This window comes from Aythya ferina, assembly GCF_964211825.1.
Source record: "Aythya ferina genome assembly, chromosome: 2".
NCBI classification, from domain to species: domain Eukaryota; kingdom Metazoa; phylum Chordata; class Aves; order Anseriformes; family Anatidae; genus Aythya; species Aythya ferina.
Genome location: NC_140297.1, coordinates 18,542,885 through 18,565,644, shown reverse-complemented (window position 1 = coordinate 18,565,644; position 22,760 = coordinate 18,542,885). Strand labels below are relative to the sequence as shown.

The following is a 22,760-nucleotide window of genomic DNA, read 5'->3' as shown; positions in this document are numbered from 1 at the left end:
TGAAAAAAAAAAAATTAGTTGTCAAGCCTAATTTTTTGCCATGGCCATATTCCTTCCACCATTCCACAAATGACATTTCCAAGATCAGGTCAATGAATGAATGTGACTTTGACACTGACTTCACTGATGACAAGATTTCACTTGCAACTCCCCTCCACATAAGAACTGTGCACATGCCACAGAGGGCAGTGACATCTGGACTGGAGCACTTCATTGTTAATATTGATGAATGGATTTGAAGCCCCCTTTTCAGGAAATTCAATACCTCAACAGGTTCAGACATACACAGACATTTCTGAAAACTAAATTCAAGGTTTATAAATAGTGACCTAAAAGCAGGAACAAGCAACTGTGTTCTTTATGTAGCCAACCTAGCAGTAAGTCATTAACACACCAAGCAGACTGCTGAGTACTACAAAACCTACCACACCCAGCATCATTCCTGAATATAATGAAACTATTTCATCCTCATTGTGCAAATAAATCTTTCTTTAGCCCCTACTACATTACCCATTAGTGCAGAATTTTTCTATTTTTACCTAATACCTGTATTTGTTATCAAGTTTGCAGTTACAACATCTGAAGATATGTACTGCAAAATTTATGACACCTGTCAAAACCAAAATTAAATTCCTTAAAATACTGTAACAACTTTTAGAACGTACTTCAGTGATGAGTGTGTTTTGATTCCTGCATTAATAAGGGTATTGTACTTTGCCAGTTATCATTCATTCTGAGCTTACACTGACAGGACGTTACCGCTTATATAAGCTGTACTTCATTCAGGAATAAGAATTTGCTGAGTCAGTTTATATTTTGTTTAGACATATGATTCACAAAAAAGCTAACACAATGTTAATAAAAAAAAGATTAAAACAGAAAAATAAAACAAAAACAAAAAACCAAACAAACAAACAAAAAAAAACGGTTTCTCAGCTGAAATGAAGAAATTACTTTGTCACAGACAGCGAAAGGAGTAACGTTCCATGCTGTTACTCTGAAAATTCACTGCACTTTAAGTGTGAGCGTTCAGCTTTGAGCAAATTTCTTCACCAAGTCTTATCATTAGAACAGTAGATTTCAGCTTCCGAAGGCTGAAGATTAATTATCACATTCTGCAGAGGAATTACATGCATTTTTTATTTGACTGAAGTTCCAGTGGTGCACGTCTCAAAAGAATGCTGACTTATTTTAGATGTGATTAAATTTCTCCCCCTCTGCGATGTTGTAAAAAGGAGAAAATCGTAGGATTCTCTTGTATGATGCCATTCATTTCTATCACCTGTATCTTCAGATGTTGCAGCTGTTAAAGACCGACACCTCAATAAAACATACACTCAAATAGAGATGATGACTTCTAGAAATACTCTGTCATCATACCTTCTGACTGCAGAGCAAACTGCAGCTATCAGAAGTCTTTTCCGCTAGGCCTGAGCACACTCAATGCTCAGTCTTGCAGAACACAGACAACATCTGTCTCTTCATGGCCTTCCTCTAGCAGATGCTCTGCAGAAGTGACAGTCCTCAAGGCAGGCCCACTTTTATCCAAACAAATGCATCATAGCCAACAGGAGCTTAAATTCCTCTCTGTCATATTATAATCATGTATTGACACAACATAAAAGCAGACCAACAGCAGTCAGAAGAAACTCAAACAAGTTACAGAGGCAACACAAAGCATCAGAACACTTTTGTACAATGACAATTCCACCTCAAACTAATCCTCTTTTCACAGTCAGATAAGGACGCTAGAATAAAAAAATATAAATCACAACTCTTCATAAAAAAGCTTCATAAACATACCAACTGAAGGATGTCCTCGTCTTTTGGCATAACACTAAGTTCCAATACGCTGTCACTGAAACAGAAAAAAAACACACCACATATCAACTTTTGTAATGTGAAATTATTTTTTTTTTCCAAAAAGATGATAGAGTAACTTCCACCAGAGTCTTAGCAGCAAAAATGTTTTAATATACTAGCTTTACGGATAAGGCAATGTACTTTGTCAATTTTATTTCATTATTTATCATTAAGAGTCCTAAGATACATTAGATGTTTGGAGCTTCTCTGACAGAACAAGGTAACAAATCTTTAAACACAAGTAAAATTTCCCTTTATCTTCCACTTCAAATTAAAGTCCATTAGCACTCTTCAAAATTGCTGGGGATAGTCCAAAATACCCAAATAAAACAGTTATCAATTTTTCAGATCTAATCTGGCTGACTGAATTTGTCAATCTGAATTGCTGAAACCAAAAGCAGCACGTTACTTGAAGCGATAAAGATCCTGCCATCTGTACAGGTCAACCAACATAACTCAAGTACATCCAAAATCAAGACATGGAATATAAGATTCACTGGTTATCCAAAAATCAAATACTGCAAAACAGTGAAATCCACAGCCACTGCATATCAGACAAAAACTATTTTCACAAGCAAATATATACTTGTAACAGTAATGCAAAACAGCTGGATTCTTTTTCATTTCATCTGAGATCATTTAACACTGTTCACATTCATTACATGTGAACTGGACCAGGTACAGAGAAGGGCTATGAAAGATTACTTGTACAGACTATTTTAACTAGACTTGCAAACCAGCAAATTGAGAGATTACACCTGTTATTAAGGAATCTCACACTTCAAAATAACACAGGGAAGAATATTTAAAGAAACTGACCAACACCAACACAAGTACCAAAGAACAAAACCAAACTGGACAGATCTAACTAGGACTGAGCTTATCTGTACCAGGCAGTACAATTCACTGCTGAGAAAACACAGAAGTAGCACAGAGACCGGCCACCAACTTCAGAGTACATAAAAAAAAAAAAATCTATGAAAGGACTGAGAAAGATCTCAATTTCTTATTCCTGCAGAACGGAAAGTCTTGTCTCAAAAGATGTAATGTACAATTTATTCTGCTTTCAGATGTGAAAAATGTTTCTATTTTGTGGTTCCTTTTCCATTTGTTACTGGCCACAGACACAAGGCTGCATTCCAAAACTGCAGAGTATGGGTGTTAGCTTTCACAATATTCCTAAACCATTATTAATCTTGGGAGAAAAAAAAAGTGTTCTCCAAATGGCATAGATTAATTTAGCTTTAAAGCCAAAAGTCGTTAGAAACAGGTTTACGTTTGCCTTTTAAATCTATGCACAGTTAGGAAAAATAAGTCTTCCAAAATGCTTTTTCAGTTTTTCAGAATACTGAATTTTAAGACATACAAAAATGATGACTTTTACCTTTTGTGTATTTACAAAACCATTTTCCATTTTGACTGAATGCATAAACAGCAAAACTACTGCCAAAGAATCATTTAAAGTAGTGTCCATCAGGAGGGACTTCTGTCTAAATTCCTCAGTATGGGTATTAAACTACTCACCAGCCATAAAAAAATAAAAATATGAAAGAGATACCCTAGTTTTGGGTATTTCCAGTGAAGTATTCAATACAGTGAAGTATACACATGGGTAGCACACGCGTTTTGTTTAGTCATAATAATGCATATTAGGCAGCTTATAGTTTGATATAATCGATGCTTATTTGCAGGATAAACTTTGAAAATTAAGAACTTCTATAGCATTGCTCATCTTCTGATCCTTTATATATAAATGAAAGTTTCCCACATATTTCAACACAGAACACACTATTGTTTTACAGAAGTATAGTGTGCTTTTTAAATACACATTTCTCTCACTTTTTTTTTTTTTATTAAATCCATTTACACAATTTAACACCTTCTTTAGTAGCCATTCAGAAGAGGAAAGTTGTTCAGGAACAACACTTTGTACATCATACAAACAGCTCCTCAATTACTCTACTCCTGTTTGCCTGCAGAACATTCTGGAGACAATTTGGATCTTCCTACTTAGTATTTTTCAGACAGCTCAAAAGAAGTGGAATAGACTTAATCATTCTAAATCCCTAAGTTCCAAAATCAAAGTAACAAAAAAAAAAAAAAAAAAAAAAGCAGTTGGGAATCAGGTTTAAAAAAAAAAAACAAAACACCAAAGAACAATAAATAATTTATGGAGTTTACATTAGTAATCAGCACGTCTCCAAGCTGATTATGTAAACAGATGAGAATAAATTCTTAATGGACCAAACTAACAACCAAATGTAAAGAGTAGGAAATGTAGATTTAAAAATAATCTTAGAACTAATCTTGCAGGAAATGGTTATTTCTGGAAACTCTTTTGAGGTGTGCCATTCATTATCCAGAGGAAATAATCAGTGTAAGCTTAAATTTATTATCTCCAACCAGAGGAAAATAGATAATGTCCTACACAGCTTGAAAACAAAGCTTTTCCAAGAACAATACAAAACACGCTTGAATTATAGGCCATCAATTAATCCTACTGGAATTTATGGGAATCTTTCATTTAAACATCAAAAAGCATCCATTTGGATCTGGCATGAAGAAGGGGACCAAGTTCTGATGTCTGCAGCATTCTATGATGAGAACAAACCTCTACAATTGAACTATTTTCCAGACATACCATGAGCTGCTGTGGGAATGAAGCTACAGAAGTAATCTAATTTAAAAAAATCACAAAGCACAAACAAGTTTCATTGCTCAACAGCTGAACAGTGTGGGGGGAACTCTCTCCCTTGAAAGGCTGCAGAGGTTACACATGCTGTAACTTTACTTAAAACTGCTCTGAAGATGATCAGAAAAATTAGGAAAGAACAGCATTTACAGTTGACAAGATATTTGAAAGGGCAATTTAAAATAATGAAAAATACAGTGATTAATATGTCTAAAAAATCATCACACATACAAACTGTAAATGAAACTGTCTCTAGTCGTGAAGAAGAGATTTCAACTGACAACTTAGTCTTTCAAAAGGCTTTTCAGCAAGTCACTCGCTCAAAGCCTGCTGAAGAAACTACAAAGTGACGGATGCAAAACGAGCTAAAACACTGAACAGAGCAAAATCTGCATAACTGGGTAATTTTAAAATTAAGAGTTTAAATACATTCAGAAGTGAACTTATCCAAGACCAATCTAACAAGAACTGTTAAAATCAAGTGATGCAGATAAAAGCTTTGGTTCAACAAGTTCCTGAACAAGGCAGGGTCAGGACTAAGCATACTACATACTCCCAGTGTTTTCATGCACTTCTCCCAGGAATGCATTTCTGGATATTGTCAGAGAGGATACTGACATAAAGAGACCATCAGTCTGGTCCAAGATGCTGACGCTGATACAGGAATGGCATGCTAAAGCAAGATACATTCAACAGAAAGCAATTTCTCTTGCCATAAAATGGTAGGAGCAGCAGATGAAATAAAATTCTTGATGTGTAGAACAAACTGCTGAGTTGAAGAACACTGTTTTCCAGCAAAGAATGAGAGTCCATTCATTAGTCATATGAGAAACTGTCACATAACAGACATCGCTGCCTGTAAGCTGCAAGGAAAATGCACCTGACTAATTCCTTAGTCTGAGCTATCTTTCTACATCAGAATTTGTATTTATCTCTTCATCTTAAGAGATTCAGATGAAGACATCCTGATATTTACATTTTTCATAAAACAAAACAAAAGCAAACCACCAACAAGAACAGCAGAACACCACAACCCTCAGGGCTAGACATCATCTTTGGCTGTGATCTGCTGTGACAGAATCACAGAATGGTTTGGGTTGGAGAAGAACGTTAAAGATCATCCAGCTCCAACCCCCCTGCCATGGGCAGGGACACCTCCCACCACACCAGGTTGCCCAAAGCCCCATCCAGCCTGGCCTTGAACACCTCCGGGGATGGGCATCCACAGCTTCTCTGGGAAACCTGTGCCAATGCCTCATCACCCTCAAAGGAAGTAATTAATTCTTAATATCTAACCTACACTTACCCTCTTTTAGTTCAAAGACACTACTCCTTGCCCTATCACTACACCTCCTGACAAAGAGTCCCTCCCCAGCTTTACTGTATGCCTCTTTGAGGTACTGAAAGGCCACTGTAAGGTCTCCACAGAGCCTTCTCCAGGATGAACAACCCCAGTCCTTATTTTTCCTCCTCCTCCTGTAAGCATAACTAAGTATTAACACATGAAGATTCGCTTAAATTAGAATGTGGTAAGCAATATTCATTTGGAAAACATTTTTCCATGCTGATCATAATACATCTCTTTTCCACAGAACATTCCTATACTGGAAGGTTGTTCCTATAGAAAACAAACAAACAAACAAACAAACAAACAAAAAAACTAGTAAAAGTAGAGAAGAAAACAGGAAAACAGTAAAAGTGGAGACTGACCTGAGACATGAAAATGAGTTTCTGGATTTATGTACAGACATGATTTAACAAGCCCCTGTGAGTTCAAGAGCAGTAAATATTGCTGTTTCTTCACTTTGTGCAAGGTTTGTAACTTGTTGCAATGTAATGGAAAGATGGAGATGCTGCAGCATAGATTTTTCCGAGTTTCATTTTAAGCAGAAAAATGTGTGTTTATGTGGCCCTTATCAGCCTATTTTAAGTTTACACAGCCTTACTCTATAACACTCCGTGATTTGGTTATAGGGGCCAAGTACTGACATAAACAGACTCTGGCACAAAATAGCACAGCCAATTTTAAGCCTTTTTCAGCATTCAGTAAACATACGAAAACAAATACATAAAACAGCCTGTACTAGGGAAAATTTAAAAATACGATTACTTTTTCAGAACCACCAGAAGTAGGCATTTCCTGCTTAGTATAAAAAGTGTGACACACAATTGAATACGAGAATCTTACCTGTTCTGTATCAAAGCAATGACTTGAGAATATGTCTTCCCAATAACACTTTCTCCATTGACTTTTATAATTCTGTCGCCTGTAAAGGGAAAAATTACACCTTAAATCATTTTGTCTTGACTTTTTTTCCTTGTTTTCATTTTGCACTTCTGTATCTCACAACAAGCAGCATCAATACATTAAGTTCAATGTTAGTCTTTTTTAAAAATGAGAAAAGAAGAAAATTGAAGATGTGCAATAAAATTTTATGTAAACATATACATGATGTCAAATTCCTACACTTTTCACAGGACATCTTCAGATAAGATATCTTATTTTAAACTTCCAAATAAATCACCTAGAAAATCATAGAAAGAAAACCACAAGCAGGCATAAGCTATATCAGAGGCTCACTTAGGCATCCCATCTTCAAAGTAAAGTTTTCCATGGGTGATATCAAGTACTGCAAACTATGCTTAATTCTCAAGCAAATCCTAAGTAGATATTTCATTCCAAACAAAACCGGGTATTAGCTCAGAACACTGACAATGATAGCTGTACAGTTTTCTTTTAATATCGGGAAGTTCCACCGTCTCATACTCCTTTCCTCTGAGAGGAAATAAATAGTGTGCTCCAGGTTCTTCCTTCCTCAAAATAATATGGGTTGCTTCCAAGACATTACTGGTTCTTTCGTGCCTCTTGGACAGCGTAATGGGTTTTTTTCTTATCCATATAGATCAATCTTTAGACCTCATATCACTTTTAATCAGATTTCTCCTAATAGTCCGTTGTACCTTCTTCACTCAGAGTTTCATTCTCACCATAAATTAAGTAGCACATATATCACTACGAAAACACGACAAGGATTTTCACCTTGTGAACTACTTTCAACTTTTGATGAAGAACTCATCCCATTCCTTCAACAAAAACATGTCATATATTCATGTCATCTCCAATCAGAAGAACAGAAAAGTACGCTGAATTTACTAATGAGGAGAAAATGGTCTCTAAAAGGATTACAGACGGGGCAGGACTATAGAAAGCTGCTGGAAGAAGAATTGAAAAAAGGATCCATGTGAAGAGAGACAAAGGGAGTGGCTTTTTCCAGTGCTGCTTTACAAATTGAAAGCTTTTTGTGTGTTTTTGGTGTGACCAAATCAAAGACAAAGTAGTTCACACTGAAGACTCAGCCCGACTCAGTGGCAATAATGTTCTAAACATGTTTCCTTTGTGATGTTCCCTGTACAGACCCATGGAGACTTACAAACCCACATGGATCTGCTGACTGTTTTGGATTTGGTGATAATATAATGCAACTAAATTGGTGCAATATTTTCAACTTCATACAAGTTTGCTTTTTAAACTGGCTATCACCCTTTTCTTCACATGAAAGACCCCTCTCAGTTTTTTTCTCTTCCTTCCTAAGCTATAAAAGGAACGCTGGTGGCAACATTTAATGATTACCGTCAGTCTTGTGGATTGCTAGGCATCTGCAACATATGGTAATCCCCATCCCTGTGTTGTATACATACAGACACCCTAAGTAATTAGGCTGAAAAGCTCAATTTTCATTAAAATAAAGTTAATTTTGAAGTATTTGAGATTACACCAAAATACATCCTTACAAAAAGCTGCAGGAGATAGAAATGTTATGGTCTGTACCAAAAAAAATGTTCTTTCTAACCCCTGTCCTATTAGGTCATATGGCAAGACTTCTTCAAAATGCGTCAGATTCTTCCCTGGAACTTAAAACTGGCTTTTTTTTTCCAGGCTGTTTTGGAACTTGCCCACAGATGTAGATCTTCACTCTGTACTCCCATTGAAAAATATAATTAGGAATACCTTGCAAGTAGGTCATATTACCTTACCTACTTTTGTGCAGTGTTTATATTTCAAAGCAACTCAGCAGTGAAATAAGGCTACTTGAAGCACGCACCCAATGAACCAGAACAAGAACCTGGCAAAAAAAACTCAAGTGGGACACGCTGCAGAACTGGCTACTTGAAAGAAGTGGTGGCAGCCAACGCTGCAGAACACGATTTTGCTCCATTTCTGGGCAAAAAAGGCAAGGCTAGTGGCTGTAGGGCAAAACAGGGTATAGAAGCATGAAGGCTGTTTCTCGTATAATTTTTCTCATAGCAATCCAGCAGCCCATTAAAAACCTCTGATCAAAAGTGTTTAAACACACTTAAAACAGCTTTCTTTCTGTACAGATTTTAATCCTTCGTATTCTTGGTTATATACATGTATAAACCACAGCATAAAGACAAAGTTATGGGAAGCGTGGATCTGTTTTGGCTGTCTCTACTTCGATAAAAATAATTATCTAATACTTACACTTGGAACTCACAGATATGTTCATTTTAATGAAATATATCAGACATTAAATACGGGAAGTATGATCTTTCTAACTGCAGCCAAGATAACCTTAAAAGAGCATTCAAAAATACTCAAAAGAAGTTGTCTTACGTTTAAGATACTGTACCCTCTTCCCTCAAATTTACAAGAGTACACCATGCTTTCTGGTGAGTAGCAGGCAGGTAAGGTCCTGAAACACAGCTTACTGATTCTGGGTAGTCAAGCTTGGGCTAAGATTGCCAGTATTATGTAGTAAAGGACCCTTCAGCAATGAAATAAGAGCTAAAAAGCAGAACTACCTAAACTAGTATTAGATTTTTCAAGCCTCTTCCTTCCATGATGTAACTGTAAAATAAAGCCAAGTTGGATAAAAAATGAATAAAATCGAAATATAGATAATTGTACAAAATAAATATATAGTGTCTGTATTAGAAGTTAGGCAATCTACCTTGCTAATCATTCCCTGAGTGCTTTATAATGTAATTTCAAGACAGAGATACAGTAATATTTCAACCTCAAGTTTTAAACAAGAAATAGTGGCATGACCCAATTAGATACAATGACTACCAGTGTTTCTAAAATATTCCAGTACATTAAAAATATTTTTTGCATGTATTTTTTGTTCTTCATTCTGGGCTCCTAAAATCTCTTCTATGCCTAAAGATAAAAATATTCTCTACAGATTTCATCTCTTTCAATTTGGCAAACACTGAACAGAGCAGAAATTAACATGGCTCCTCAGTACAACTTCAACATATGCTGCATTTTATCAAGCCAAAACATTTCTTTATATAATGGCATTAAAATAATGCCAAAGTAACCCTCCTCTAAATAACCACTTATGGAAGAGTTAAAAAAGAAAAATACCATATGCTGGAAAGTAGGATCTAGAATTGTTTTTAAATTGCAGATCATCCTAGAATGTTTTTATTTCTTTAGGAGGAAACATACAAAAATTATTCTATTACAGACAAATACATGTACACAATTGTTTTCAAAAAAAAAAATCAACATCCCTCTAGGTCTACAAACTAGCTTCTTTTCATAGAATGTATGCTTTGCCATGTTTTTAAGAAAAATCTGTAGTGGTATCCATCTACATAACTTAGTGTACTTTTATGACTTCTAAGACATCCCCCTCTAACATACATTTTTTTTCCTTCAGCACTTAAGTAAGGGTGTGACAAAGTACCTGGCATTTCACAAAAAAAACATACTGCCTGCTCCAGGGGTTATAGATTAAATTAAACAACTGAACAAAATTTAGGAAGAAAAGACAGACTTGGATTATTCTCATTTCACTTAAAGGAGATAAAATAATTTAAAGGACAAAAACCTGTATGTTTTAGGGTTATTAACATGTAATAAAGCACAAGAAATAGCAGCTTACATATGCCATTTTATTAATCATTTTATTATTTTACAACTATGAACAAGTATACGAGACTAGTTAAGACTTTTATGCCTTAATAAGTATTACACAGCACCTCCTGAGAGAATGCAACGCTGCTTTTGAGGTTAAAAACACTGGATCACAATTCAAAAGAAGGGTTTTGGAATTCTCAAGGAAGGTTTAATGGTAGACAAAATTATATGTAGTAGCTTAAAATGTGTATGTATTTCTACACCATGTACACAAACATGCAGAAGAATGGTACCTGTGCAGAGTCCAGCTTCAAAAGCAGGTCCGCCCTCTTTAACTTGTTTAACAAATATGGTATCCATTGGCTCCAGTCTATTCCTTTGTTTTCCTGAAAAGAAAAAATAAAAAAGAGTATTTCTTTAAGTCTTGAATTATACTGCATTACAATGATTTCATTTTAAAGAATTGTTTTGAAACGTAATCCAGCCATGTTCATCAATACACTGAATACCAAAATCCAATCTGGGGGAAGGGAAGGAAAAGATACAATTTAGTGATGGGACTTGGTAGGTCAGGTTGATGATCTGTTAGACTTGAACTTGAAGGTCTTTTCCAACCTAGATAATTCTATCTATGACTATACAGACAGCATTTCTTCCGGCTGTGCTAAAGACCTTTTGGGTGTCAGGGCACGGGAAGGGCGAGAATGCTCACAATTATGAGCTTAAACTTGTGAATATGTTATGTTAAATGTTTATAGTTTTTTCTTCTTTTTTTTTTTCTTCCCCAGATTCATTTCATGATGTCTTTGCTACTTCATCATCACGCTGATGCCTACACTGTTCAGTAAGAAATACTCCTTCCTGTTCTGGATTCCTATCGTGCATAAGATATAAAGCCAGAGTAAGAATTAGTAGTGCAAATTGAAAAAAATAAAACCTTAACATTTTTCCCTAGAAGTGAGAACCATAAAATTGATTTATGGTCCTCAAGGAACTGTAACACTGATTTTCTAACCATATTTTTCAGATGCTCCAAGATTAAAGTTTTCCTGCAGATTTATCAAAATTCCAAAGGCAACATATACTTCAAACTAAATTATGTCTGCACATGAACTGTACACATCTGTATATACATAATAAAGTTAGCCTGCAGTAGTTAGAAACCCTGTATCTTATCTTCTCGCCTTCTCAGCATTCAATTACTTTTTATGCTTCCAGGAACACAGGCACCTTGTGCTTTTACAGTCGTTTACTAAGCAATTGTCAGCTGAAGTAGCCACTGCTTCTGAATATCAAGATGTGGAGGAGAAAGGGAGGCAGAAGAACACAGTTAAACAAATACAAATGAAAAACCAGCACAGTTACACTGCAGACTAAAATACAGTAATGCCATCCCGAGCTACATCTGCATATAAACGGGGTAAGCCATCTCACAGCTCCTACACAGCTTCATTAGTTTAATTTTTCATGCCAGGAGCTGAGAAGAAACAAAAATAAAATTTTTCAAACCCTGTTTCCATTCTGCTAGCAGACTGCTACACAATAAACTAAGTTCAGGGCAAAGTGTAACCTGTGTCTCCTGACAGCTCTAATCCAAGTTGTAAAAAAAAAGAGATGCGCATTACAGAACCAGTGCTGGAACCTCAAAGGTGTCAGCCAGAGAAACATGTGTCCATGCTAGCCATAACCACCCTGGTCCCCCCCAAGTTCCCTACACCCCTATACCACTCATTCAGCTGGGGAACCACCACCGTTTGGAGGCTGCATGGTGAGCCAGCCTGGGAGCTGCCACCTTACCAAAAACCTGGGTCCTGCCACCTTACCAAAAACCAGGTAACGGCCTTATTCTCAAAATAACTCTGAATGGGTGGAGAATCAACAAAAAGTTGACTTGATAAGATCAGCTAGCTATTACATACACACAACTGAATTATAAATCAAAAAACAGCTGGCAGCTCAGTCCCCAAATACTTTTGAATTTGATTAGCAGGACACAGCTACAAGACATACAAAATGCTCTCTGTGAGGCAAAGCTAATGTCTGTCATTATTAATCTGCTGATTTAAATAGACACTGAACACAAGGCAGGTCTCATCCTTTAAAAGGCAGGAACATTACAGCGAATTTAGACAAGCTCAGAGAATAATTTACCCCAGATGCAAAAGGTAGCTTCAGAGTGAACAGTTAAAATACAACCTCTTACATGACCAAACAACCTTCCCGGTGTCGCCACGTGACGTGTTACTGAAGAGATACAATCCCAACAGTGACAAGAAAAAGTAATGGAGCTCCTGTGGCACGTATAATTTAAAACACTCAATGCCTGACCCAACACTGAATCACAGAATGGTTTGGGTTGGAAGGGACCCTAAAGACCATCCAGTCCCAACCCCCTGTCATGGGCAGGGACACCTCCCACCAGACCAGGTTGCCCAAAGCCACATCCAGCCTGGTCTTGAACACCTCCAGGGATGGGGCATTCACAGCTTCTCTGGGCAGCCTCTGAGTAAATAATTTATTCCTTATATCTAACCTAAATCTCCCCTCTCTTAGTTTAAAGCCATTCCCCCTTGTCCCATCACCACACCCCCTGACAAATCCCTCCTCAGCTTCCCTGTAGCCCCCTTTAGGTACTGGCAGGCCCCTGTAAGGTCTCCCTGGGGCCTTCTCTTCTGCAGGCTGAACAACCGCAACTCCCTCAGCCTCTCTTCACAGGAGAGGTGCTCCAGCCCTCTGATCATCCTCGTGGCCCTCCTCTGCACCCACTCTAACAGGTACACATCTGTCTTATGCTGGGGACCCCAGAGCTGAATGCAGAACTCCAGGTGAGATCCCATAAAAGCAAAGCAGAGGGGGAGAATCACTTCCCTTGACCTACTGGTCACTCTTATTTTGATGAAGCCCAGGATCCAGTTGTTTTCTGGGCTGTCCATGTCCTTCTCCCCAGAGCTGTTCTCAATCCAGTCATTGCCCAGCCTGTATTCATGCTGGGGATTGCCCCAACTCAGGTTCAGCACCTTGCACTTGAACCTAATGAGGTTCAACAAGTCCACGTGGGCCCACCTCTCAGGCATGTCCAAGTCCCTTTGTATGGCATCCCTTCCTTCTGTGGTGTCACCTGCACCACTCAGCTTGGACAGACCCCTGAGGGACCCCACTTATCAGCAGCCTCCACCTGGACACAGAGCCACTGACCAGCACTCTTTGGGCACGGCCTTTAGACCAACCCTTTATCAACTCAGTGGTCCACCCTTCAAGTCTGATTTAGAGATCACAATGTCACGTGTGCCCACATCAAAGGCCTCACAGAAATCTAGGCAGACAACATCTGTTGGTATTCCCCTGTTGACTGCTGCAGTCCCTCCATCAACTTTTCAAATGTGATGGAGAGAGGCTTGGCAACTACTTCAGCCCGTTCCATCGGGACCCTGGGATGCATGCCACCAGGGCCCAGAGTCTTGTACCTACTCCATTTATTCAGCTGGTCTCAAAACTCTTCTTCCCTTACGGTAAAAGGGACTTTGCTTCCCCAGCCTCTGCCTAGAGGTTCAAGGACTTGAGAATTCCTCAAAAACTTCTTGAGGGAAGCCTGACTGCCAGTGAAGACCAAGGCACAGAAGTTGAGTCCCTCAGCCTTTTCCATGACTCATTATCAATTCTTCCTTCTCATTTATCAGAGGGAAATACCCTCCCCTTGACCTTTCTTTTCTGACCTGCCTTCCCTAGGCAGGTCAGGGCTAGTGATCTACTGCTTGTTTGCTTAGCACTCAAATGCTACTTCATGGCTTGTGCTTGCCCGAATACACAAAGCAAGAGGTCAAGCACCTAGATTATTCCCATTCAATACTACAGAAGACCTTTAACACAGGTACCACTGCTGAATTGGAGAAAAAATTGAACCCATTTATGAAGACCAGAGACTGAAGTCTTCCCTGAACGTGTGATTTCTGACCAACCTGCTGGCAGAGCACCAGCAGCTACACAAAGAAGTTCTTCCACACTACAGGCAGTCACTTGGGGTTTTCACAACTGTTTTACAGACCGACTTGCAAAGCTGATAACATCTTAAGCATAGTTCTTTGTCCTACATGCAGAAGGAGGTTATGTTGAACATATTCATCTTCGCAGAAAAATGTATGGCCATGTTAAAGATTAAGATCAAATTTGGGGAAAAAAATAGGCTGAAAAGTTTACCATGTTGTTTACATTTACAGGTTCATTTTACGGGTCAGTAATATCCATTTACAAGTAAAGGCAAGAAGAAAACCTTGGACTCCAAAGCTCTGGAGATGAATACATGCTCTGCATTTCTCCTTTAGTCTTTTGCATACTTGGATACAACCCAAAGCTTCTTTCCTTCAGTAAGCAAATAAATGAACTTCCTTCAATGTGTAGTCTCAAAGCATATGCTTATATTTTAAGTTAGAAATTCAAGCAAAGCTAAAAGAAGTATTCTATGACAGCAGCAGCTAATGATAATTTCTTCAGACCAGCTTAAGGGAAATCAATCTTGTAGATGTGCATCAGTCATCACAGAACCAAATTTCAACTAAAATTGGCACTCTAACAATTTATCTCAGGTCTCAAGACTTAACCCCTCCATTTAACAAATTGATTTTTAAGAAAGGAATTGATCTCAGAAGGAAATATTACAGGTGTAACATTTAAATAAGACAGTTCTCCCTTATACCATCACACACCAAGGTCAGACCACAAACTATCCTGAAGCAGAGCAAGGAAACGTTTACTGAAAGGCTAAACAAAACTGGCTTATCTCTGTCCCTGAAACCGAGTTAAACTGTTTGGAAATTGGCCGTTGAAGTTACTCTTACTGAAATTATGATATGAATAACTGCCCAAGAACGCTTTTACATGGCAAGAGATGGAAATCCTAAGTAATGGAACGGCAACAGAATTAGCCAAGCCTTTTATGTAGCACTAATAAGCAATGCACAATTAAGCTGCAGAAGGAACTGCTTGGTACCTATTACTTAAGTACAAGCCCTTTTTGCAGTGTGCATTCACTTAATCACTCTTTTTCACTGTACTGACTTTTGTTTGAGGACCAACATCCAGTAAGTGAATCATGTATCATAGCACCTCTTTCACAGATACCTCTTATATGAAATCAGCATCTGTCACTTAGATCTAAATAATTAGTGAATTAAAAAAATTGAAGGCCATTCATTTAATAAGTTACTTTTTTTTTTTTTTTCATGTTTTCCACAACATGACCATGAAGTTTTAGCAAGAAAAAATTCCAATCAGAGGTCAAAAGGCAAGGAGGAAACGAAGATTTATTTTACAATCAGCATGCCTCATTCGTTATGAGGAATTAATAAGCCTTTTCTTGCCACAAGCTGCCAATAGCCAATACCACTTTCCGGCTTGTCCTTACCCATTTCCTTTGCATTTAAACTCCTTCTGCAGGAGCACATCACCCAACGCACCGGGACCCCAGAACAGCTCAGCCTGACAGAGCATCTTCCAGCTCTCAGTTCTCCATAGGGGAATAAATAAATCAAATACTCCCAGAGCACCTGCTCTTATTTAAAAACCCTCTTTGGATGTGATCCTCATTCAGGTAGCAGCGGGAGCTTTACACAGTAGATGGATGTCCATTCAGATTCTCTCAGAAGTGACCTTTCTTACCTCATTAATTAAATGCACAATTCCACCACCACGCCACCACCCACATCCTCTGGGCACAGAAATGCTTACAGTTAAAAACCACTTAATGCAGTGAAACCTACTGTTTCACTGAACCTAATATAAACTTGTCATTGACTCCCAAACCAGATTAACAACGCTAACTTTAACTGGAATAGAAACAATCTGTGCTGTCCTTGCAGGAGCAAGGAGGCATCACCACCTGCACTTCAATGCAGCCAGCTTCAGACAAAACTCCAGCCCAGCCTAGCCTTCCACAACACACATTAGCCTTCAGCATAACAAAATAAACTGCTGTAGCACAGACCAACATCTTGCCTGGCTCCAACCATCAGGCAAAAACAAGATGCTGCCAAAACAGTGAGCCAGAACTGACCTCCTTCCAAGATCCACCACCCAGAGCACAGGATCAGCATTACTTGTTCATGAAGTTCTCCAGCTCCATACAACAGTGTCAGATTAGATTCTGAATTTTCCTAATATTGAACTGATTTTTTATTTTTAGCATATCAGCAATTCCTTACAAGGCAATATAGCAAACAGTAAAGCAGCTCATAACTACTACTCTGTCATGCATCCAGCCTCATTTGCCAGTGTTTTTCCAACACCCATTGCTGCATACTGCTTTGCCTCCTCCCTGCTCCTCTGTACGTTTGTAAGCAACTTAATTAAGCATTATGTTGGAGGCTACCAGCAAGTAAGACAATTTTTCCCCCAATCTTCAACTGCAAGTAAAAACAAAACACAAAAACCAAGACATTCTGTCCACAAAAGAACAGGCAAAAGACGTGAGCTGCTAGGAACACACATCCGCAGGGAAGCAGTACAGATGGGAAAGCCTGACTTCTGTGAACAGCAATTTCATATATATTTAATTCCTCCAGAAGTTCAGCTATGAACAGAGGTGAGGTTTTACATAAGAGCAATAAAAAAACCTGAAAAACAGCCCATAAAGACAAAAAATGTTCATAAAGCACAAAAGTCTCTGGCCTGAGTAAATGGCCACCAGTCAGGGTAGGTTGTAGCTCAAGTTAACGTCTAGGCAGTAAGGGAATTTTGCTAACAGAGCAGTGCAAATATTCCTTGCAGTACAAAAACCTCCCTCAAAGTTACATTATTCAAATGAAACTGTGACTTTAGAGAAGGTAACTTTGAACTCTTACTGAACTTTTACTTCAGACACTCAGCATCATCAAAAATAAGGAAATAAAAAGGTTATTTAGAAGGTGGTTCATTAGAGGCTTTAGAAGGCTCAGGGCAAAAATTCACTGGCTGAAACAAAGGTACTGTGGACTCAGGAGAGTCTTTATATTGAAGTCATTACTCTAAACAACAAAAGTTAAGAAAATTGGTCTTAAGTTTTCACAATTGTATGCAAATCTTGTAATTAGACAACAATTTTCAACTGAATAATAATAATTGTTACCTTGAGTAACATGTAAGATCAAAGTAGAATCTACAGAATCCCAAGTGTAATGCATCTTGTTTCAACTCATGTTCCAATTAATGTCAAATCAAATTACAGCATTTCTTCATAATGCAAGTATTTATCACCATTTATGATCTAACCTCTACGCTACCTGGATCTACGAGCTGAGACTACGAGTCAGTGCCACCTCCGCAGTCCGACAGGGAAAAAGAAGTTTCAAACTGAAGTCAAAAGGAAGCTTTCCTGCTAAATGTCTGGAATAGCACAAGTGGCAGAGGGGAATACACTACTACCATAGCCACCTGATTTGCAAAATAACAAAATTCTGATGTGCTCGTTCCTCCCTGATGAAAGGGAATTCAAAAAATGACTATTTTGAAACACAACACTAGAAGTAAAGAAGTGTTAGCATTTGTACCTGATTTACACTTGGGGGTCACAAACACCCAAACTTCTCCTACTTCCCCAGAACTAGACATAGAAATTAATTTTGTGCAGGTGCCAGTTCTGGCTTCATCTGCTCAAATGCTAAACTGGAATACTGCTGCTGCAAGGAGCACACCTAGCGTTACACCACATGTTGGAACCTTCAGTTGTTTGTAAGCTACACTTTGCAGACCAGAGTTACTATTCTGCTCTATGATGTATCTGGAAAAGAAAAGGACGTGGCAGAAGTGACATTATCAAATCCACTGACACACGGTAAGCAACAAGCACATCACTTCTCTGCAGTCATTAAACTTCTGATACAAGACAGTCAGATAAAAACCATCTGAGTCACAGACAACAAAGAGCACCTCTCTGACAAACCTTTTATATTTTGATAAAAGCAAAAAGCTACCACTGACATCTCTCCTTTCTCTCTGACCTGCAGAGCACAAACGTGCAAGTGTTTAGGGACACGGCATAACACGGCTCTTTCTTACGAAGTCTCTCCTAAGAATCTGCTTTTTAACAACATGCTGCTCCTCCTCTTCAAGGCACCTGTAACGTGCTTAGAAATCCTCAGAACACAGAAACTGATTAAAAGCCACAAAGTTTTCTTAACAATTTGCAGAACACTTTTTGAAACAAAGATCTAAAAATAAAAAGTAACAACAAAAAAAAAGACAGAAAACTAAATTCCCTCAAACATCTGTCCCCTTAATTGAACAGTTGCAGGTGGCTGTGCTGGGTGTTGCTCCTGGCCCTCTGCTCAGCAGGTAGAAAAGGTGACTTTCATCTTTATATTGTATCCCCCACCTTGTGAAACAGCTTAATAATTAAGACAGGCTTTTATGTATGCCTGACTCAAGGGCGAGGAAACATTTCTCTCGAGCATGAAAACTTACAAATACGCTCCTGGATATCCAAGGCATTTTCACTCCGTATGTTTCAGCTCAGATCGGGGTGCCTTTCAGACAAAGGGAGGAAAAATAGGTATGGCTACGGTGGGGCAAATGTTTCTAAATGATTACAGAACCAAAAAACCTGCTACTCATCTCCCAAGCTTCTCAAAAAGAGACTGCTGAATGTACAGCAGAACTTAGATTTAATTAAGTATCTGTTAAAAATTAAGCCCTTAAAACTGCCAGGATGACATTTTACAGAGTGCAGCTAAAGACAATTTTGGATTTTATAATCTGCAAACTGCATTTCTTGCATAGTGAGCATTTCTCTACGAGCAGTCTGTTACAGAAAAGGAGCCCAAAGGTCCCAGTCAGGCCCCAACAGAGCTTAATTTCACCCACTGTCAAGCATGAAGTAACTCAACTAAAAACACTAAACAAAACCCAGTGCCAAGGATGAGCCTCTAAATGAGGACAGTAATGAGTAAAATAGTGTTGCTGAGTTGTTTAGCTTTGAAACACCTGGCATTCAATTCTGTGATTCAGGAAAAATACATTCTGTTATTACTTAAAACTCCTCTGGTATTTTGATTAGGCAACCCAACGATGGTATTTCTTCTTTTGCTTGCTCTTCTCTTCAACCGTTTGACTAACACAGCCTCAACTCCACCCTCAAGAGAGAGGGAGAAGGGAGAGAATCCTCTGGCGTTTTTATGAAAGATGTAACAGTTTCAGCTTAAATACAGGCTTGCTCAAAAAGTGTATTTTCCCACTGCATTAGTCATTGATATTACGTGTTGTTTTTCTTTCTTCCCAATTCTCTCAAATCTAAATGAAACACTCTGAAGTTTCAAACTGTGATGAAGCAGTCCAGACTGATTCATGCAGTTCTCATATAGATACAGCACAGCACGGCTGAGCTTGGAAGGGACCTCTGGAGGCCCAGCCCAAGCAAGGCCACCTAGAGCAAGCTGCACCCAGCCATGCCTGGATAGCAAGCACAGCCATTCAGATGATTATACCTGCTGTACCCAACCTACAGAGTCTCCTGATAATCCACGGAAATTACATTGACTTCTAGTAAAAATCTGAAGAGCTGCGTAAAAGAGGAATTATCAGGCTCTCATCTCCGTCAAAAACTGATCTAGCCCTTTTACAGCACTCATCACTCAGTGGTAAAAAATAAAGTTGCAACAAAGATGGACAAAAAATTGCAATTTGCCATGGCACTACCTACCTCTTTTCCTCTCACTCCTACCCCCTTATCATATACCTTAAGACTGCATCAGACCAGCAATCTACTGACCTTTCCAAATATTGGCTTGCACATTCAGTCTCTTGTCCCTTATCTACCCTGTTCTCATCATCACAGGCTCAATTAGTTTATTTCATAACACACTGAGCTTTAATAGACGATGATGTTAGAAACTGTGGGGATTAAATTAAACCTTGGGAGGATGCAAACCACATTACAGAAATAGTCTGTTTAAAGAAATAAAACATCAAAACCACACAATGCATTATATAAGCAGCAGGAAGGAATAAGACGCCTTTCCTGATTTTTTTCTGCTATTCCCCCAAAACGTTCTGCATCAAATCTGACTTTTATAGAGCTGAAGGAGCTCGGGTTATAAATTGCAACTTTTTAGCTTAGAAAATTGAAGGACAAACTTTAATCCAAGTTAGGCACATCAAAACAATATCTGGTGGTTGCAATTCAACAATCTAGAAATGCCAGGGAAAACAGATGTCTGAAGTCTCACTAGAAGGTGCACAGCCTTTATAGTCTCTACAGAAAAGGAGACTGAGCAATATACCTAACTCACCTTTCATTTTGCTGGGAAGATGAGCTGCTAGTTGCTATAGATACCTCTACACAGAAACAGGAGATAAAGCGGGAACATTATATTAAAAAAATGATACTAGATCATCATGATACTAGACTTCCTGACACTGCACCAAACATAATATAGCTTAGCTCTCAAAACAAAGATGAAATTCATTTACGAAACTAGTACTACATGCTTAGAATTGTTCATTTTAGTCATGATCTACATTAAATTATATATATACACTTTAAAACAAGCTACAAAAACTGACCTAACCATTCAATATATACTAAAGTTCTATGTGGCCAACTACAGTTTCAAGGAGCCTTTGAAGGATGAAACGTTCACCATATCAAATGCACACTGCCATGGCTCAAAGGGAGATGGCTTCCCCTTTCACCACGTGCCACATATTGACAGAGCAAACTATATGTATTTTATCTAAGCACACATATAGATTTAGAGGTATTTTTCAGCTTGTCTCCAAAGATTCCTGCAAAGATCTTCTGCAAGATTTCTGTCTGTGAGATACTTCTTTTAAATAAAAATTTCTAATAGTGAAACTCCTAAGAACTGGAAGAATACTGATGGTATACCATCCTCAAAACACACTAAAAAATACTTCCAAGTTAATACAGGACGGTTGGCATTAACAGAATCCACTAAGAAAGATCTGCATAGTCTAATAGGCTACATCTGTCAGAAAAGCATTTTAGTTGCAGGCAACAAGAAATCTTCATTCAAAACTGAGAGCAGAAAAGTGATGATTTTGCCCTGGAACGCAGCTTCACAAAAACAAACAGCTCAAACCCCCCTCAGCTTAAGTCTTTGAGAGAGGAAAGCCCAAGTTAATTACCATCTACAGGCTCCAAAAGAAAAATACTTAAGGTATTTTCACTGTTGAAGCACAGCTTCACAGAGGCAAGTTTTCTAAACAAATTTGAAGGAAAATACCTAAAACTTTCCACTAGATGGCTCCTCTGTATGACCCCCAAGGCACTGCGCGCCTGCTCTCGAGCTGTGGAAGCAGAGCCAGGGCTTCAGCAGTGCCAGCAGCCCAGCACACACCTTGCAACGCTGAAGCAGCTCTGCTTAACTTCCCAGTGTTAATTACTGGGTTAATTCCCAGTGTTAATTGGAATCCCTGCAATAATCCTTCAGAGAATTTCAGGCATACCTGCTTTTGCTCAATTAATCTCATGTTGTATGGAAAATGAGATAAATACTTTTCCTGGTTTTCTCTTCACAAACAAACCACTCTCCTCACTGGGGAAAAGGAACAGCTTCGAGCAGTGTCAATAGGAACAGCCTAACAACCCTTCCCCTCCACCCAAAGTCACACCAGATCTTAACGCTTTTGGTCCCGTTTTGTTATTTTTCAGGTAGAATACACAATTTTAAACTAGGATACACAAAACTGGTAGGTTAAGTTCAGGTGACACCTATACCCACTGACTTGGTCATTTCTTCCCTTTCCATACACAACACAAACTCCACTTTTCTGATAATTAGCATATTATCTTATCCAGGTATGCTTTGTGCCCTCTGATCTGTATTTGAAGGCATCCAATGTACTAAAGTGCTATAAACACGCAGCAGTTGAGCTATGATTCATAGCTTAAGTAGCTACACAAAAAATTCCAGACAGTAATCTTGCTCCCACCTGCGCAGGTCTCATGACAACCCAAGTAAATGCTTGTTCGCTGCTGTCCCTCTACTGAAAAACAGATCCCAGATGAGCATCTAAGGCAAACAGACCCCCGGTCACACCTTTAGCTGATCCACCTCTCCCTATGAGAAGGATATTGTCGAGCTTCTTCCTCTCCAACGCAAGTGGCACCTCCCAGGCACATTTGGCAGAGCAGTAACTTTATTCCCTTCCTAAAGGGATTTCTCTTTATCCATTTTGACAAACGGAAAGAAAAAGTGGCAGCAGATCTGGGAGGCAGAAGGGGAGCTAGGAGGATTTGGAAGGCACTGACTTCTCACTGTTTAACAAACAGGTAAATGCAAATGAGCAACACCAGGAGAATGAAAGGCATGACTGCATCTGCCCCTC

At 38.6% G+C, this 22,760-nt stretch overlaps 1 protein-coding gene across 6 annotated transcripts in view; it reads right to left on the bottom strand.

Annotated features, from left to right (window-relative positions):
• Window positions 1-22,760, bottom strand: part of ARHGAP21 (Rho GTPase activating protein 21) — a 117,769-nt gene that overhangs the window by 41,358 nt on the left and 53,651 nt on the right. For all 6 annotated transcript variants that reach the window (XM_084510265.1, XM_084510267.1, XM_084510269.1 and 3 more), the window contains exons 4-6: window positions 10,739-10,831; window positions 6,744-6,822; window positions 1,804-1,858 (exon numbers count right to left, since the gene is read on the bottom strand). In XM_084510265.1, the coding sequence (XP_084366391.1) occupies window positions 1,804-1,858; window positions 6,744-6,822; window positions 10,739-10,831 (227 nt within the window). The remainder of the gene's footprint in view (window positions 1-1,803; window positions 1,859-6,743; window positions 6,823-10,738; window positions 10,832-22,760) is intronic.